The sequence below is a fragment of the Muntiacus reevesi genome, chromosome 3 (genome assembly GCF_963930625.1).
Source record: "Muntiacus reevesi chromosome 3, mMunRee1.1, whole genome shotgun sequence".
Lineage (NCBI taxonomy): Eukaryota > Metazoa > Chordata > Mammalia > Artiodactyla > Cervidae > Muntiacus > Muntiacus reevesi.
The window spans coordinates 111,103,329-111,119,166 of record NC_089251.1 but is presented as its reverse complement, the minus strand read 5'-3'; the positions used below and the strand labels follow the sequence as shown (position 1 = coordinate 111,119,166).

Below are 15,838 nucleotides of genomic sequence, written 5' to 3'. Positions count from 1 at the left end.
AGCGAGAGCCAGGTTTTCGGGACGCGGCGAGGCGTGAGACTCGGCTCCGGGCCAAGTGTCGGGTACCTTGCTGGGGAAGGCTGGGTCCAGACCACCTGGGAGAGCCGCTAAGTCTGTAGACCATCGGTTACCGGACAGGAATCAGGAGCTAGGGGAGCCTCATCTCAGAAATGCCGGGACTTCTCAGCCGCTAGCAGCAGATTAGGACTGCTGAGAAAAAGGGGTAAGGCTATGTTCTGCTAACTATAAGGATGCAGAATTGGCTTTAGAGCTGATACAAGTGTTAAGAAGCGTGTGTTTACACCGTTTTGTCTTATTTAGTGGATTTAATCGTTTGTGAAGTTCCTGGCTCTCGTTAGTCTCACAAGACTTAACCTCAATCCATTTGTGCTGCCTTAAGGCACACACATTTTAGGGTTTGCATTCGTAGGACCTACCCAAGGAACTCAAAAAAAGGATTAAGGTCAGAAAGAACTCTGCTTAAGAATGGCTTCTAAACTATAAGGCCATCAACTAACCCTGACAGAAAAATCGGGGGTATTCTTTGTGTACCAAACCTTTAACGAAAAAGGGCTGCAGGAATTCGAGTTACTAACTCACAAAAGAAATTGGGAGTTTAGTTTTCTCAAAATTGAAGGGGTGGGGGGGAGACACAAACTACCATTTTCAAAGAACCTTCCTGTTTCTAACTTTCGATTCCAGTGTCATCAAAGAAACGAGAGATACTGCAGTCATAACTCCCATTTCATTACTTTGTCTTTCACTTTATGATGAAAGGGTTATTTTTGAGTGAAATGATCAAAGCCCTCTAAAGATGAGTAACCCATCCATGAAATTTCTTAAGCTTTTCCATCCTTCCTGCGTGGCATCTAGGTTGCCTATCTGATTACTTCAATTTTGCAGGAAAACCATTTACTGAAATCCAGTAGTTTGCTGCTTTTAACATCTTCCATGACCGGCTTTGACGTTTGGTAGAAGTCCCTGGAGTGTTTAGTTGCTCAGTTGTGTCTGACTCTGCAGCCCCATGGACTGTAGCCCACCAGGAGCCTCAGATTTCCCAGGCAATACTGGAGTTGCCATTTCCTTCTCTAGGGGATCTTCTTGACCCAGGGATCGAACCATCATCTCCTGCGTTGCAGAATTCTTCACCAGTGAGCCACCAGGGAAACTTCTTACCCTTGTTTTTGTTAATGGTTTCTTGCCCTTTGTGTGATAGTTGGTATGCTTCCAATCAAGTAAACCCTCTTTTTTATGGGGGGAGCTAGATGTTAAGAAATAGAAGGCTAGCGAAATTGTTAACATGTGTTTGTAACTAGTCAGTGTATCTCCTCTGGCCTCACTTTCCCCAGTTTCCAGTATTTTCCTTCCTGGGTTGCTACAGGGGGTTAATTAATTAAGATTTGTAAAGGGCTTTGAGGAGCAAGGGACAAAGTATTATTAGGGTCTCATGCCCCAAGCCATGGCCCCATCCTTTCATCCCAGCCAGTGGCACAGGCAACCCCATTCTTATGCATGCCAAGCCCTTAATCCCCTCTTGAATGTGGCAGCTTCCAAGGAAAGGACCAGAGGCCTTAAGTAGAAACAAAAATCCACTATAATGAGGTGCTAAAAAGACTGAACTTTCAAGATTCACTCCTAAGAAAATGGCTGAACCGAAAACTTAATGGTTCTTCTCATGACTTCTGAGTCCCAATCCAAGAAGGTGGAAATAACGGTAGGAGGAAGGCGCCTTAAATATCAACCAAGATGACAGTTTCAGTACCAATAAGTTTTTATTTATTGTATATTCCCAAGGAAAAGAAAGGGAAGGGAAAAGGGTCAGTGTGTGTGTTACAAAATGATAGCAAATGGGAAAGGAAGTACCTGGCACCGCAAAATCAGCCATCAAATAAACACTGCCCAGATGGGGTCACCAAAGCCCAAGGGGCTGTCTCCTGCCGTTCAGGAATGAGAAGGGATGAGGAAAACAGATGGGTACATGCTTTTCTACCCTCCCTCCCTCCCCATAAATTCAAGATTTCATACAAAGCTTTGGTTTCTAGCAGTAAACATGGAGTTACATTCGTCCGTCTGCTATTAAACAATCTTGTGGCTACTTTGACATAAGTTTCTTGCACCTGCATAAAAGTTCCTGAGTGACTTGGATATACATTCATCCTTCCTTTCGTGGTCTCCCAGCCCCACCTTCTACATGGAAGGCCCCCTTCATTGCTCCTCTCTACCCTTGGATTAGAAATTAAAGTTGGTCTTGATCCATCCAAATACAGCAGTCCGAGTAGCATGAATCACATCAAGGAATGGACATGACTCGAGATTGGGAACAAGGGATGGAGAGATCTTAGCTTCTTCAGGATTTTTGCACAAATCACTTAATCACAGATACCCCACAAATTAAATGTATAGGTATATGGTCTATTTTGGGGGGCACAAACGTGGAAGAGGAGGGGGTAGGAATCTAGTTTTTAGGACAGATCTTGTTTGAAATAGGAAATAGAGGAAGGGGAACACGAAAGTGTAGTTCAAGACCCCCCCCCCAACTTCCAGAAGAGGGGCCCCCAAGCGTATGTTTCAGATCTTTTTGCCTGGTGCAGAACATTTTGTCAAAGATGCTTTGGCTATTTTTCTCAATATAAAAAGAAGTTTGTAAACAATAAAACCCCAAAAGAACATGGAGAAGACCAACATTATATTCACACAAACTAGGCCACCCAGTAATCACCAAATCAGCTACTTGTGAAGTCCTACAAAGCCCAGACAAATATAAAAACTAGAGGGGGGCAGCAGTTGGGAGAGACAAGGATCAGACACACATCACCCAATGCGTTCTATTGCATTTGCCCCGTGACAACACAGTGAGGTAGGTCTGCAGTGATCTCACAGCTTGTAAACGCACCCCGCCCCCCACCACCCTTTCTCCTTTAGCTGCCATGATACTAATCACTGCTGCAGCAGGGTAGGACCCTGGCTCTAGGAACCACAAAGAAGCCATTGCTGATGGTCTCTCCAGAAGCCAAGGAGGAAAAGCCCAGAATCATTAAAGATCTTGTCCTTGCTTCACATATCCATCCTTGGGCAGCTCAAGATGTGTACAGAGGCATTGTTCTTAAAAACCTCTCCTTACCAACCTCCATTTTTTATAAAACACACACCCCCTGTTGTGCATGGTCAGCCTAGCCCAGTCAGGTGAAGGATGGATCTGGTATATAAAGCAAGCCCTGGGATTATAGATCTGGAACAGGAATCCTTTATCACACATACAGATGACCTTTGCCTAATCTTGGCTTCCCCTCTCTGCACTTCTTACCTGGCCCAGCCTCTCCTAACCTCTCTGCACCACGTTTTCCTGTTCAGACCAATTTCTAGTCTTTCAGTAGGAAGGAGACCAAGTCATGGAGCAACCCAGTTAAAACCTAGTCTCTCATGAAACGCTGAAGATGGAGGGGTTTTAAGAGGACACTATGGCAGAAGAGCCAGCTCTAATTGGCAAAAATGAGGTAGTTCAATAGGCTATACACTCCAAATAGTTGTTCTCTCTGATGATACAGCAACAAAAAGCATTCCTGCTGTGCAGACCCGGAGCTGCTGCTGACTTATCCCTGAGATTGCTCACGTACCTGAGAACACAGTGCAGGAATGAGGGCCTTAGATTAAAATACACAAAAATACAAAACCAGAATATTTATATTACGAAAAAAAAAAAAAAGTTAAAATGCACAAGATACGTCATTCGCACACAGCTAGTGCAGTTGGCATCCTGGAGAAAGTGGGACCCAAGGTACAGTCACCCAAGGCAGCAAATAAATAAAATTCAGTTGGCCCAGAATGGGGTGAGAGTGAGCTCAGAAGCACCAAGTCTGCAGCTGTTTCCTCGATCACCCCTTTATCTGTCATCATAATCCATTACTTGGGACAGTTCTTAGCATTCTGTCCCAAGAGGTGTTTATGAGGAGAGAAGAGGAAAACCCTGCTGCCCCCCCAAGATGTTTCCTCCCATGGAATGTGGTGGCTTGTTGGCTGGGTTCATCAATCTGTTCTTCTTAATCTTTACACTCTGATATGGGAAATACTATTCCATATTCTTCTTTAAAACAACTTCCCTACCCAGGCCACTTTCAAAAGCTGGAGATTCTGGGGGTGGAGACTCATATAAAGCATGCAGGGAGGGTTAACCCCCAAAGCCCTCATATGCATTTGGAAAAAGCTAATTGGAGTTTCTTTGCCTCACCCCTTCTTCCCACCAAGAGGGAAGAGGGGATGATGCTGTGGACTCCAGCCTCAGATATATGGCAGTGCCAGCTGCCCCCTACCCACCCTGTCCCCACTTTCTCCACTCTGCCGATTGATGCCTGCTCCTCAAAGCTTTCTGATCACAAAAGGATAGCCCCCACCCACTGTTGCTCAATTCTGAGCCTCTGGGAGCATGGCAGAGCTATGGATCTCTTCTTCCTCCTCCCGAAAGTAGGCTGGCTTTCCCTGGGAGCTGGGAGCTTGCTGGGCTTTCAGTGGGCACGAGGCTACCATATGGTTGATGCTCTGGCAGAAATGGCACTTCTTTGGCTGGGGTGGCAGTTTGCATTCCTTGGCATGATGGTCTAGACCTCCACAGTTGTAGCACCTAGCATCAAGCAAGACAGTAAAGTTGAGAGGAAGGCGTGAGAAGAGACCACAATGTTTCCTCTGAGTGAGGACCCCTGGGCTCTGGTTTTAGTTGTTACTTTGGACCCACTTCCCTTCCTGGGGACCGATTTCAGCACTTAGAAAAGGGGTATATGACTAGATATCTCTGAGTCCCTTCCAGGCCTGTAATATCTAGATGGCAGCTTGAGATTCATGACAAATTAAAAATACCAAGAATGGAAATCCTGGCCCCCAACTGAGAGCTACCATACCCTTAAAAACAGTACCTCTCATTCATTAAAATAGAGAAGAAATTAAAGGGCCAGAATCTGTTTGCACACGGAACAGGAAAGAAACCAGTCATTTGGAGGTGAAGAAGCAACAACTACAGATGTACTGTCTTGGCCTCACCACATACACTTTCTTATCCATGGTCTCCTTTAGTTCTAAAATAGCGTGTGAGGTTAGTATCACAATCCCCATTTAGCAATCAAAGCTAGAGCTCCCAGAACCTAATTACTTATCAAGTAGAAAAGTAGGTCATGAAGTACCTTCCATACATACCACCCTCTCTTTGCCTCCCACATCCAGATGTTGCCAGGGGCCCCAGGCTTCACTTTATCTTTGGCATCTGGTCCAACCAAGAATGGGAAAGCAAGAATGGAAGAGTGCTCATCATCCCTGCTAACCCACAGAAGCTGCCTTCCAGTCTATACCTGTCTCCCTTTGATCTGCGTTTCTGCATATTCTTCCCTTTGGGTCGCCGTTCACTCCCAATACAGAACACCCCACCAGGGCCGGTGACGCGGATCGATTCCAGGCCCTTGGCGGACTTCTTAAAGGTGAACTCCACGGCCTCACCCTCCTTCAGGCTCCGGAAGCCCTCCATGTGCAGCTTACTCTGGGGGAGAGAAACATGGTAGATTTTAATGTTAGTCTTCATCATCACACCTCACACCTGCATACACATGTTCCTCTAAGGATTGAAGAGTAAGGGTGTAACATTTCCATTTTATTGGTAAAGACACTGTGATTGGAAGTCACCATTAAGAACAAAAATTCTACGTTACATCAGGAACAATCACTACATAAACAGATGCCATAGCATTTTTGGCAGCTATTCTCATTGAAAGTTCTCAGTAAAATAAAACAGCAGGAAAAAATTGTTAATCATAGCATTTATAAGGAATCAACCAATGTAAAATTGTAAAATATAACGTAACAGGCCTATACACTTAAAAGATGTCAGTCATGAAAGATAAACCCCTACGAAGTAAAGAAACTGAGCGGCACACATACTTCTGACTGGCTCTTAGAACGGGAGAAAATATTAGGAGAACTGACAAAATTTGTGCATGGAATGTAGGCAAACGTGTTAAGTTCCCTAATTTTGATCATTGTACCGAAGTTACCTAAGACAATAGCCATATTCTAGAAAAAATGCTGAAATATTGTAAAGATAAAGATGCTTGAAATCTGTATAAGGGATAAAAAAAAAACAAACAATAAAGCAAATAGTACAAAATGTTAACAATTGATGTATCTGGGTAGAGGTTATATGGGAGTTCTTCATACTATTCTTGCAACCTTTTCCCAAATTTGAAATTGTATCAAAACAATGTTACTGAAAGTTGAAGGGAAAAGTCAGTGTGATCCAAGCAGATAGATCAGTGGATTAGAAGAGAAAATCTACTGGAAGATCCAAAAATAAGTGCAGAAATCATCAGGTAAGGAAAATATTTCCATAAATAGTACTATTGAGAAACCAGTTATTCACTAGGAAATGAAGCCAGAAATTTATACTTTACATCATATGTATGTAAAATATTTTGGAAGAATTAACAATCTAAATGTTAAGAGGAAAAAACTGGAACAGTTTTTTTTTTTAAATTATGACATAACTAAACTGATAAATCTATAAAAATAACTGTAAATCAATATGAAAAAAGACTCACAGAACAGAATAATTTGCAGGAGGACCTAGCATGACACATATATTCAATATCTCACTGGTTCAAAAAAAATAAACAAAGAACAAAAATACCATAAAGCCATTCAAAAGAATGTAAAGTCCTTGCTTTGTTCACTGCGGCATTTTGACACCTAAATAATGCCTAGCACATTTTGGATGAATTAATGAACAAGGAAGTAGGCTTTAATTGTATAACTTGGGAAGATAATCCCACGTTATTTAAAGAAAGAAACATTTAAAGGAAGAAAAAGACTTCAAATACTGTGTGGAATGATCTCACTAAAACACTGCTTGTTTGAACCAAAATTTAAAAGAAAAAAAGGAGTTATTCAAACAGTTGAGTGGCAACACCAGGGTCAGAAGAACCCAGAGTTCTGGACTGGATAGCCCATTTCACCTTGCCATTTTCTGCATCAATAACACATTAGTGGAATGACAGCCTCTCCTAGACCCTGCACAGAACAGACTTCATTATAGATACCTTCCAAAATATCCAAAGAACATGTCAAATATGTCAACAAGGTGTAGTCCTTGTTGAAAATGCGGTTCAGAAGCAAAAGGGATCACCATGTACCTAGTCCTGGCTTGAGGCCTCTTATGCTGTAGCTGGTGGGGGTGGGGCAAGGTGGCTATTTCAAATTGGGACTTAGATGGAACATGCTCTTTTGCCAGATGGGATCCCCAATTCCTTAGTCACTTACATTTTTCTTTTAATTTAGATGATATTGCCTAAGACAGAACTTCCACTGAGGTAATTAAAAGCATAGGCTCAGGTGTCAGATACATCCTGGTTGATGAAATGCTGATTCCACCAATTTCTGGCATTGTGTTTAATCTTGGTGAGTTACCCACCTCTGGGCCTCAGATCTTTCAGACAATGAGATAACAGTAGCTATTTACCTAAAGTTTTAATGAAGATTAGGCAGGCAGGACATATGCTCAATAAATATCAATGAATGAAATATTCCAAAGGTTTGGGATCCTCCCCCTTCTTATTCACATAGAACAGACAGGGTTGTGATGACTCACTCCCTTCCCCCAATCTGAATGTGGAGCATTAAAGCAGAACATTAAAACATTTCAGAAAAGTGAAAATTCTTTCCTCCTCCCAGTTGCATAACCACCGCCCTGAATTTGATGTTAAATCTGACGTGTCTCTTATTGAGCTGGGACAAGCCAGTGAATCAGGAGATGCTGGAGGATCCAGACCAAGAGCATTCTTGACCCAGGTAAACTCAGCTTCTCCCATTTGCCTAGTGGGCTCTTAGGGTGGAACACTCCCAGTTCTCTGTGATTCAGCAGATAGATAAGTGATTAAGAGCAAAGGTTTAGAGTCCTACAGCCTATCCCCGCTTTCTGTGTTAGCCTACAAAATGGAGTAAGTACTAATTTTATGGTGGTGCTGTGAGGTTTTAAGCATGAAAAGTAGTTAACACATTGACTGCCACATATAAATCCCAACTGGCAATTATCACCAACCTTTTCCGACTGGATGAGGGTGGGGTAACAGTGAGAAAGAAGTGTCAAATGACCCAGCATTTTAACCCTAGTTTTTATCGCTAACTAGCAGCGGAAACTCAGAAAAATATCCCCTTTCTGAGCTCCAGTTTATTGAGCACCAGTCTTCTGCATCTACACCTTCTAGGCTTAATGTGAGAACCAGAGGATAATATAAATGGGGACATTTGAAATTGACTAGTCTTCTTAGTTCACCCACTCTATCACTGGAGGATTTGAGGTCAGCTTAAGACCATCTTTTCCTTTGAAAAGATAAAGGGGAAAAAAAAAATCCCTGTGGGGACCTCACCATAATCAGCCAAGATTTAGACTGGTGGTCTCCAGGGGTGGCTCCTTGGCCCCCTCCACCCCACCCCTTTCTAAGACACATAGTTTGAATTCCTCTCTTATCAGATAGGTAATCGGCGTGCAGCCCCACTGAGCCTGCCTCACAGGGTCTGCATCAGAAAGGAGCCTGAAATTCTTGCCACCACCCCCACCCCACCAACCGCACACAAAGCAGGGCCCGGGCCCCGCCCCTCTCTCCATCCCCTCCAAAAAAGAAAAGACCTGGGGGGGGGGGGGAGGGGCGAGGCTTGAGCTCCCCCAATAGAGCCCTGCTCCGGGAAACAAAGAGTTGACACTGGTTGGTTCTGGTGGTCAGATTCCTGGAGTTCCAGAGGATGCAGATTCCCCCTTGACTCCCCCCCATCACACATTTACCACATTCACCAGTTCCTTCCTTCCTCTCCATGTAGGGGGTTATGGTCACGGTAAGAGGATTGGACACAGAGACACCTTTCTTCCCTAGTCAAGCTTGCTGGCCAGCCAAAGCCACCACCAGCAGCCATCTTTCCTTCTGACCTACCCTCCCACCCTTCCAGGGCCTCCAGTCAAACCCTTTTTTTTTTTAACTGAGGGGCCCAATTAGGGTTCATTATTCAGATAAATTATATTATAGGTGGGAGGGCTGCCACCATCCCATTCATCTTCCTTTCCTTTGCCTGTTCAAGGTAGGAGTGTGGGTAGCTTGCAGTGGGGGAGAAGGGAAGATGGTATTTAATCAGACAGAAAACTGTTAAGGAGGCTTTTTTTTTTTTGGATGGCGGGGAAGGATGGGCCAGCTACAGTACTCTGCACCCCGAATACCTTACCACTGCCTACTCTAACCTTCCCCCATGTCAAGTATCACACCTTTGTAAGTCATAGAGAGAAGGGACCTTAGGGGTCACTCGGGGAATGTGGAGTAAAAAACTCATAGCAAACTGAGTTTCCCTCAGCTTGCTCTGAAATTTGGATAAATAAGCTCTGGTTCTATAATTATCTGTAATTGATCAAAGCTTGGGTTTATGGTTTTTCTACAATATCCAGGGCCATTCTGGCTCAAGACTACCTACTGTATGGCTATACCCTCAGCTCTAGGTGCTTAGCAGTGCACAAACATTTGCAGAAAAAAAAAACACTAAGTTCTCTACTATCTAAAATGCCTAATATGTACTGATGCTTACTATAGACTAAGCAGTTTTAAGCATGTCACGTGATGTAACACATGTGACCTTCACACCAAGCTTTTTATCATGCCCCCTGCTGAATTCATGGAGGCAGAGGGGTTAAGCACCCTGCCCAAATTTATAGTGTGAGAGCCCTGAAATGACTGTATCCTGTGCTCTGCAATATAATGCAAGGTGCATTGACATTTTAAAACTTTCTGAGGGTGGGATGTTTCGAGAGAACAGCATGTATATTATCTATAGTGAAACAGATCACCAGCCCAGGTGGGATGCATGAGACAAGTGCTCGGGTCTGGTGCACTGGGAGGACCCAGAGGAGTCGGGTGGAGAGGGAGGTGGGAGGGGGGATCAGGATGGGGAATACATGTAACTCCATGGCTGATTCATGTCAATGTATGACAAGACCCACTGCAATGTTGTGAAGTAATTAGCCTCCAACTAATAAAAATAAATGAAAAAAAAAAAAACAAAAAAACACCTTTCTAAGAGTCACACTGAAAAAGTAAAAAGCAATTTAATTTTAATGAGTTAGTCCTAAGGTGTCCTCACAGTTCAACCCAAGCCTCACTCCTAAAGGTAGGGTTTGGTAGGAGGTAAGAAATCAATGGGTTCTATCAGAAGCAGCTTGTCAGGGAGAATGGGGAAACAGATCCACCCAGAACCAAGGGCTGCCAGCATACACCCCTTACACATTCCTCTGGCTCTGACACAGCCAGGACCACCAGTTCCTGCCTGGAGTTCTCCACCAGATGGTGCTGCTCACCAGCCTGTCTGCGCCCAGGTAGCCGGAGGGAGTCTGGAAGGAGCCACACAGTGTTCTCAACTCTGCACCTAAAGAGTTCACCTAGATTGATCTTCCCAGCTCCTTAGGACAGGCATCTTCTCTGTGGTCCTCAGGAAGATGGAGTCACAAGGGGACTGAACTCTGATGAGGATCCAACCCAGGATAGGTCCGATAAAGATGGGGCTGTTCCCTCCCCACCACCCCCACTCAAGAAGTGAAGAAAAGATCCTGGAGTTTTTAACCAGAAGCCCAGTTGTTGTTCTGCTCTGTTGACAAAAGCCATCTACTCTCTTTACCAGTCTGAATTAAAGAACTCCAATATGAGTCTGTACTAATTGCTTACTATTCTGGAAAGTCTTCCCCTCCTTTTCCTTCACCTCCTTCGACCTTCCAGATTTAACACTGATAGTAGCTGCTATTCTTGCCTGCAGGAAGAAGGGAGAGGTGATGTGCTTCAGGCTGTTGCTTAAAAAAAAGAAACCCACCAAGGAATTCCCATAGGCTGAGTTTGATACTTTTGATAGTTGGATTAGGAATGTTCCACCAACAACCTTACTCTGGATAAAAATCACTGAAAACCACTTACCAGGCAAGTAGTGCCACTAACCACAAGTTTTGCTCTGGATGGTGGCACAGCCTTTACTTGGAACACTGCCTAGAAAGTATGTCTCTTCACAAACAGGACTCAAGATCTCATAATGCTCAAATTAACTCACATGCTTTTCTGCTAACTTCCTGAAAAAAATCCACTCATTTAAAAAATTCTTTCTGGAGGAGTGGGAGGAAAACAAAACACTTTCCTTTCCCGATGGTCCAGTGCTTAAGACTCCTCACTTCTACTGTAAGGAATTCGGATTTGATCCCTGGGCAGGGAACTAAGATCCCTCATGCTTCCTGGTCTAATTAATTAATTAAAAATAAAATAATAACCTTTTAAAAATTCCCTATTAAGATGGAAAAGAAATAACTAATGAATGACCCTTCAACCCATGGCTTCCATATCCTCTCTGGAGCTGTGGTCAGCTGGAGTGGATCAGCTGTGATCCACTATCAATCCACAAATTTTCATGGTGTTTCTACCGAGTGCCAAGCCCTCTTCAGGCCCTGCTCTGGATAGACAGCAACTATCAGTTCACATTCCCTCCCTATCTCCAAGCTTTTGGTCTGAAAGAAGACCTGCTGACAAGGACCCCCAACTGTGAGCTTACTCTTGATTTCTCAGGGGCCCCTTCGTTCCTCATACTCATATCTTCAGCCCACCAAGTGCATACTAGAAAATTAACCAGACTACTAGTCCCTCTCTTCAAAGAGTTCAGGTGAGAGGAAGAGTTAAGACAAGTACATCAGTACCTGAACATAACGAGGGTAATCAGAGGCACTAGTAAGGTTATAAACCGGGTAGGAAAGATCCCTTTACATTCTCCCTGCCCCCAAACCCGAGTCTTAATCTAGACCGGACTGAAGTTGCTCTCACCACCCCCACTCATCCTTTTCAGAGAAAGCAGGCCACGTGGCATCAGCAGTTTCTTGGTACTGGGAATTTCTTCTCTTAACCCAAGCTTGGTGCCTCAGTCAAATTTGGGCTCTTTTGCCTCCAAGCATTCTAATACAGCATTTTAGCCAGAAAGCTATTTTAAACAGATTTGAGTTCCAAAGAGCTGTGGGAGAAAACAGGGGACCTTTTCCTGATTTTCAAATTTTGCACATCTGGGGGGGTTGGGAGTTGAGCCACAGGAAACAGGAGGTTTCTGTTAAAATGGCCAAAACCTTTTAAATGGCCATGGAGAGTTGAGAATTCTTAGTCCTCAGGCAACCCCTAGTTAGCTCTTTCTTGCTCTACCTTTTGATGTATTAACTGTTTCTCAACTGGGGGTGAGTTTGCCTCCCAGCGGGGGCATTTGGCAATGTCTGGAGACTGTTTTGGTTGTCACAACTGAGGGATGCCCAGAATGAGAAGTTATCTTGCTTGAAATATGTCAGTAGTGCAGAGATTGAGAAACCGGGATTTAAGGGCTAGCTTGCTGCCATTATGATGATTCTTAAATTCCCCCAAATTCAGGGACAGCAAGTGAGTTCTAGCCTAAAACCTGTGGCTGAGTACCAGGGTTGGTACAGAGGTCTTTTCGCTTTATGGGTTTTATTTACTCATCTTTTTTTAAGGCTAACGGCAGGTTTTCTTTCCCACATATCCACCCCTATTGGGCACTGAGGTCGGACGGGGAGCATAGGAACAGTAACCAGTGTGTTGGGAATCAAAAAGGCCCAACCTTGGAAACGTCTAATTGTGTCCATCCCCTACCCCCGCCACCGTTTCCTTAGGAAAGGGGCTCCCTGATCCCCTCCCCTAGCAGATGTTATCTTAGGACAGTTACCCTGCCCACCACCCACACCTACAGTTCCAAGGTACCCACCACAAGCAGCTAAAGGGGAAGTTTCACTGTTAAAGGGAAATGTCTTAATTTCTCTCCATTTTGGGAACACTCTCCTGCCCTGGGAAAATTTCTAAGGATTGATCTGCATCCACCTAATACCTCTACATTAGATCCCCAGGGAGATATTTCAGATTTCTCAAGTGCAGGACTGGAATCACTAGTTTGAGTGTTACGGTAGGGTTTGAGGATCAACCTAAGCCCCAGCAGTGTGAAGACAGAGCTTCCAGGTATAAAGCTCAGGGAATTTCCACCATTGTCCTCTGTGACTGTTAGTAGGGGGTATAAGGGAGACAAAGTCTTCATTCCTTATTCCAGTTCAACTACTTCTGATAACTTATTTGACTGTGGAATGTCCCCGGACATTCCAAGACCCCAAGTCCAGGTTATCTCCCAGCAAACCCATCTGAAACAGCATGGTGTAGGCTCCACTCCCCAAATCTGAAGGCTAGTCCCCATTTTCTTTTATTCCATCCCGTATTTCCCAACTGCTTTTGATCCTAAGGGTTAAGTGGGCTGAGGCACAGATCCATATGCTCAGGAAAACCTTCTTTGGGAGTTGGATATCACCAAAGAACCTCAGAGGGACTACCTTCCCCTCAGTCTTTCCCTATGTGGCAACCTTTGGAAGGGAGGCAAGAAAATGTTGGGTCTGACTCTTTCATTCCAAGTTTTCCAAAGTTGGGGAAGGTGTCCAGTTGTCTCCAGACTGGGAGAGATTTTAATCTCTTTGTGATCAGATAAATGGGGAGCTGGCCACCCCGCTGAGGAGGGCCATTCAAAGCTGGTTCCTGTAATAAAGTGATTTAATAGATCTAAAGAGGCCAATTCCCTTCTTTCTCCCACAATTACTTCCTGTGGGTTATCATTCACATATGTAAATGAGACAGGGAGGGGGGCTAGCCACCAGCCAGAATTAGTTGTTCGAAGGGAAGGGGGTAAAGCTGGGGGTGGAGGAAGCAGGGGAAGCCAGGGGGCAGCCAAGCATTCTGCAGCCGACCCTTCTGGCAGATATTCTAGGAGCCCAGTGACCCCAGCGTTAACTAGTGGATCCCCATCTCCCTGCGTCCTCTCTCTCCCTTGCTTCCCCCATTCTGCGTCCTCACTGAGGGCCATGTGGGGACTTCCCTGCTGTTTCCCTCCAACCAGTCTACCCAGCATCTCCCCTCTCCACCCCTCCCCCTCCAGAATACCATCCCTCAGGCTCCAACCCTTAATCCCCACATCCTCCTTTCCCCTCCCCCACTGCTCCTAAAGCCAACCTCCCCGAAGTAACCCCTCCATGCCCGGCCTGGGTGTCAACCTCCGGGGTCTGGGATTAGCAATTTCTTCTCAGGTCCAGCCCCAAACCTCCAAAGGTGGAGGGGAACACAAGCAACAATTTCCTTTACATGGTGGTTACGTGAGGCTTCGGAGATACTCAGGAAGGGGTGGCCAGAGTAGACGAAGTCTTTGGTTCCTTGTTTGAGGCCGGGAATGTTAGGACGGCAATCAATGGCTGTCTGGGGCCATAAATGCCAAGCTGAGGAGAATAGGTCCTGAGGCTAGCCTCTCTCCACCCCCTGCCCTGCGACACTGAATTTCACCCCCCACCCCCGCCCCTGTGCTGCCTCGCTTTAACTGAGAACTTGGGATTGCGACCTAACTCCCTCCCAGGCTGGCCCAGGGGTCGAAGGCCTGGCTCTTCACATTTTCTTTCCTAATAGGAAATAGACAGTAAGAGCCCCCCTAGTGATCCATGTGCCTCAGACTGCTCTCGAGGAACTTCCATGCCCCCCAAATAGATCCTTCAAGGATCTGCCAAACCCATCCAGAACCCCAGGGCTTGAGTTTTGGGTGACCACCTGGGTGAGGGGACCCGGCAGACTTCTCAGCTTTCCGCTGTTGGGTCCTGAAGCCGTTTCCCTCCCTTCCTCCAGACCGGGAGCTCCATTCACAAGATACTGAAACGCGCGGGCGCTCAGGGTTCTGCTCTAACCGGGCATGTGCTTCCCTGGCCGGCCTGCTCGCCCTCCCCCCACTGGCAAGCACAATACAACCTTAGTTCTGCCACATGGGATCACCTCCCTGCCCCCTGTCCCCTGCCCAGGGTAAAGAGGTAACAGACACGTGGTAAACCAGAGGGGTTCCCGGAAGGGGGTGGGGGTGTTAATCATCAGCTCTTCCCCCGCTCTCGTCCCGTTGGAGTCAACAGGGATTCAGACTGGGGTGCCACGGCAAAGACGGGAACGCACAATAAGGGCCCTGGATCTCCCCTCAATCCAACAGCCGAGTCCGTCCGCCCACCCTCGCACACGCGCGCCAACATCCCGTTCCTGCGGCAAAGTTACCAGAATGGCTCTCACCTGGTGCACAAAGACGTCCACCGGGGGGTCGAGCGCGACCCCTGCGCGGGCGGTCATGGACAGGAAGCCGAAGCCCATGCGCACGTTGAACCACTTACAGATGCCGGCGCCGTGCAGCAGCTGCGGCTCCTCCGCCGCGCGGGCCGCGTCCTCCGGCGCCTCCTCCGGCGCCTTGGCGCAGCCACCTGGAGATTGGGAAGGCGCTCAGCTGGGGGGCCACGGAATTGGAGGACCCCCATCAGAGAGCCGGCAAGAAGACCCGAGGGTCCCAGCCCGCGGGTGGACACCCAGGAGGCTGCAGCTACCGAGCAGCCGGCGAGGAAATACCTGTCCCGGCCGCCTCCCACGCTCCCCCAGCTTCAACTGAGGCCAGCGGGGCCCCGAAAGTTTTGCTTTTCTTCCCACAACTCGTTGCCCGGGGACATGCGGCCAGACAGGCCCCTCCTCTTCTCTCCCCCCGCCCCCGGACCTTCAGCTGACTCGCCGCTGGGACACCAGGGTTCCTGGCTCCAGAGATGGCCCCCAGAAGCAGGAGGCCGCACAGACTTGGGGTCCTTGGGCTAGCCTGGGGGACACTTCCCCACCTATCTTTCATGTGGCTTCGGGGCGCCCCTGCCGCCTAAGGTGTCCCTAGTAAGTCCCGAGGTCGAACCTGCGAACTGCTGGTTTGACACAGAGCCCAT

The 15,838-nt window shown here is 46.4% G+C and overlaps 1 protein-coding gene across 1 annotated transcript; it reads right to left on the bottom strand.

Moving 5' to 3' along the window:
- Window positions 1-4,398: 4,398 nt before the first annotated feature.
- LIN28A (lin-28 homolog A) lies at window positions 4,399-15,838 on the bottom strand. Its single transcript, XM_065927545.1, has 4 exons — window positions 15,808-15,838; window positions 15,156-15,340; window positions 5,334-5,518; window positions 4,399-4,615 (listed from the first exon to the last, which is right to left on the bottom strand). The coding sequence occupies exons 1-4, from the start codon at window positions 15,836-15,838 to the stop codon at window positions 4,399-4,401; spliced, it is 618 nt and encodes a 205-aa protein (XP_065783617.1).

What these genes read in the sequence shown, in the direction of transcription:
- LIN28A (XM_065927545.1), bottom strand. Translation starts at nt 15,838, where the DNA reads ATGGGCTCTGTGTCAAACCAGCAGTTCGCAG. An exon ending in GTCAAACCAGCAGTTCGCAG is followed by an intron (nt 15,341 to 15,807) that starts GTTCGACCTCGG and finishes CCCAATCTCCAG; the next exon opens with GTGGCTGCGCCAAGGCGCCG. An exon ending in TGGACGTCTTTGTGCACCAG is followed by an intron (nt 5,519 to 15,155) that starts GTGAGAGCCATT and finishes TCTCTCCCCCAG; the next exon opens with AGTAAGCTGCACATGGAGGG.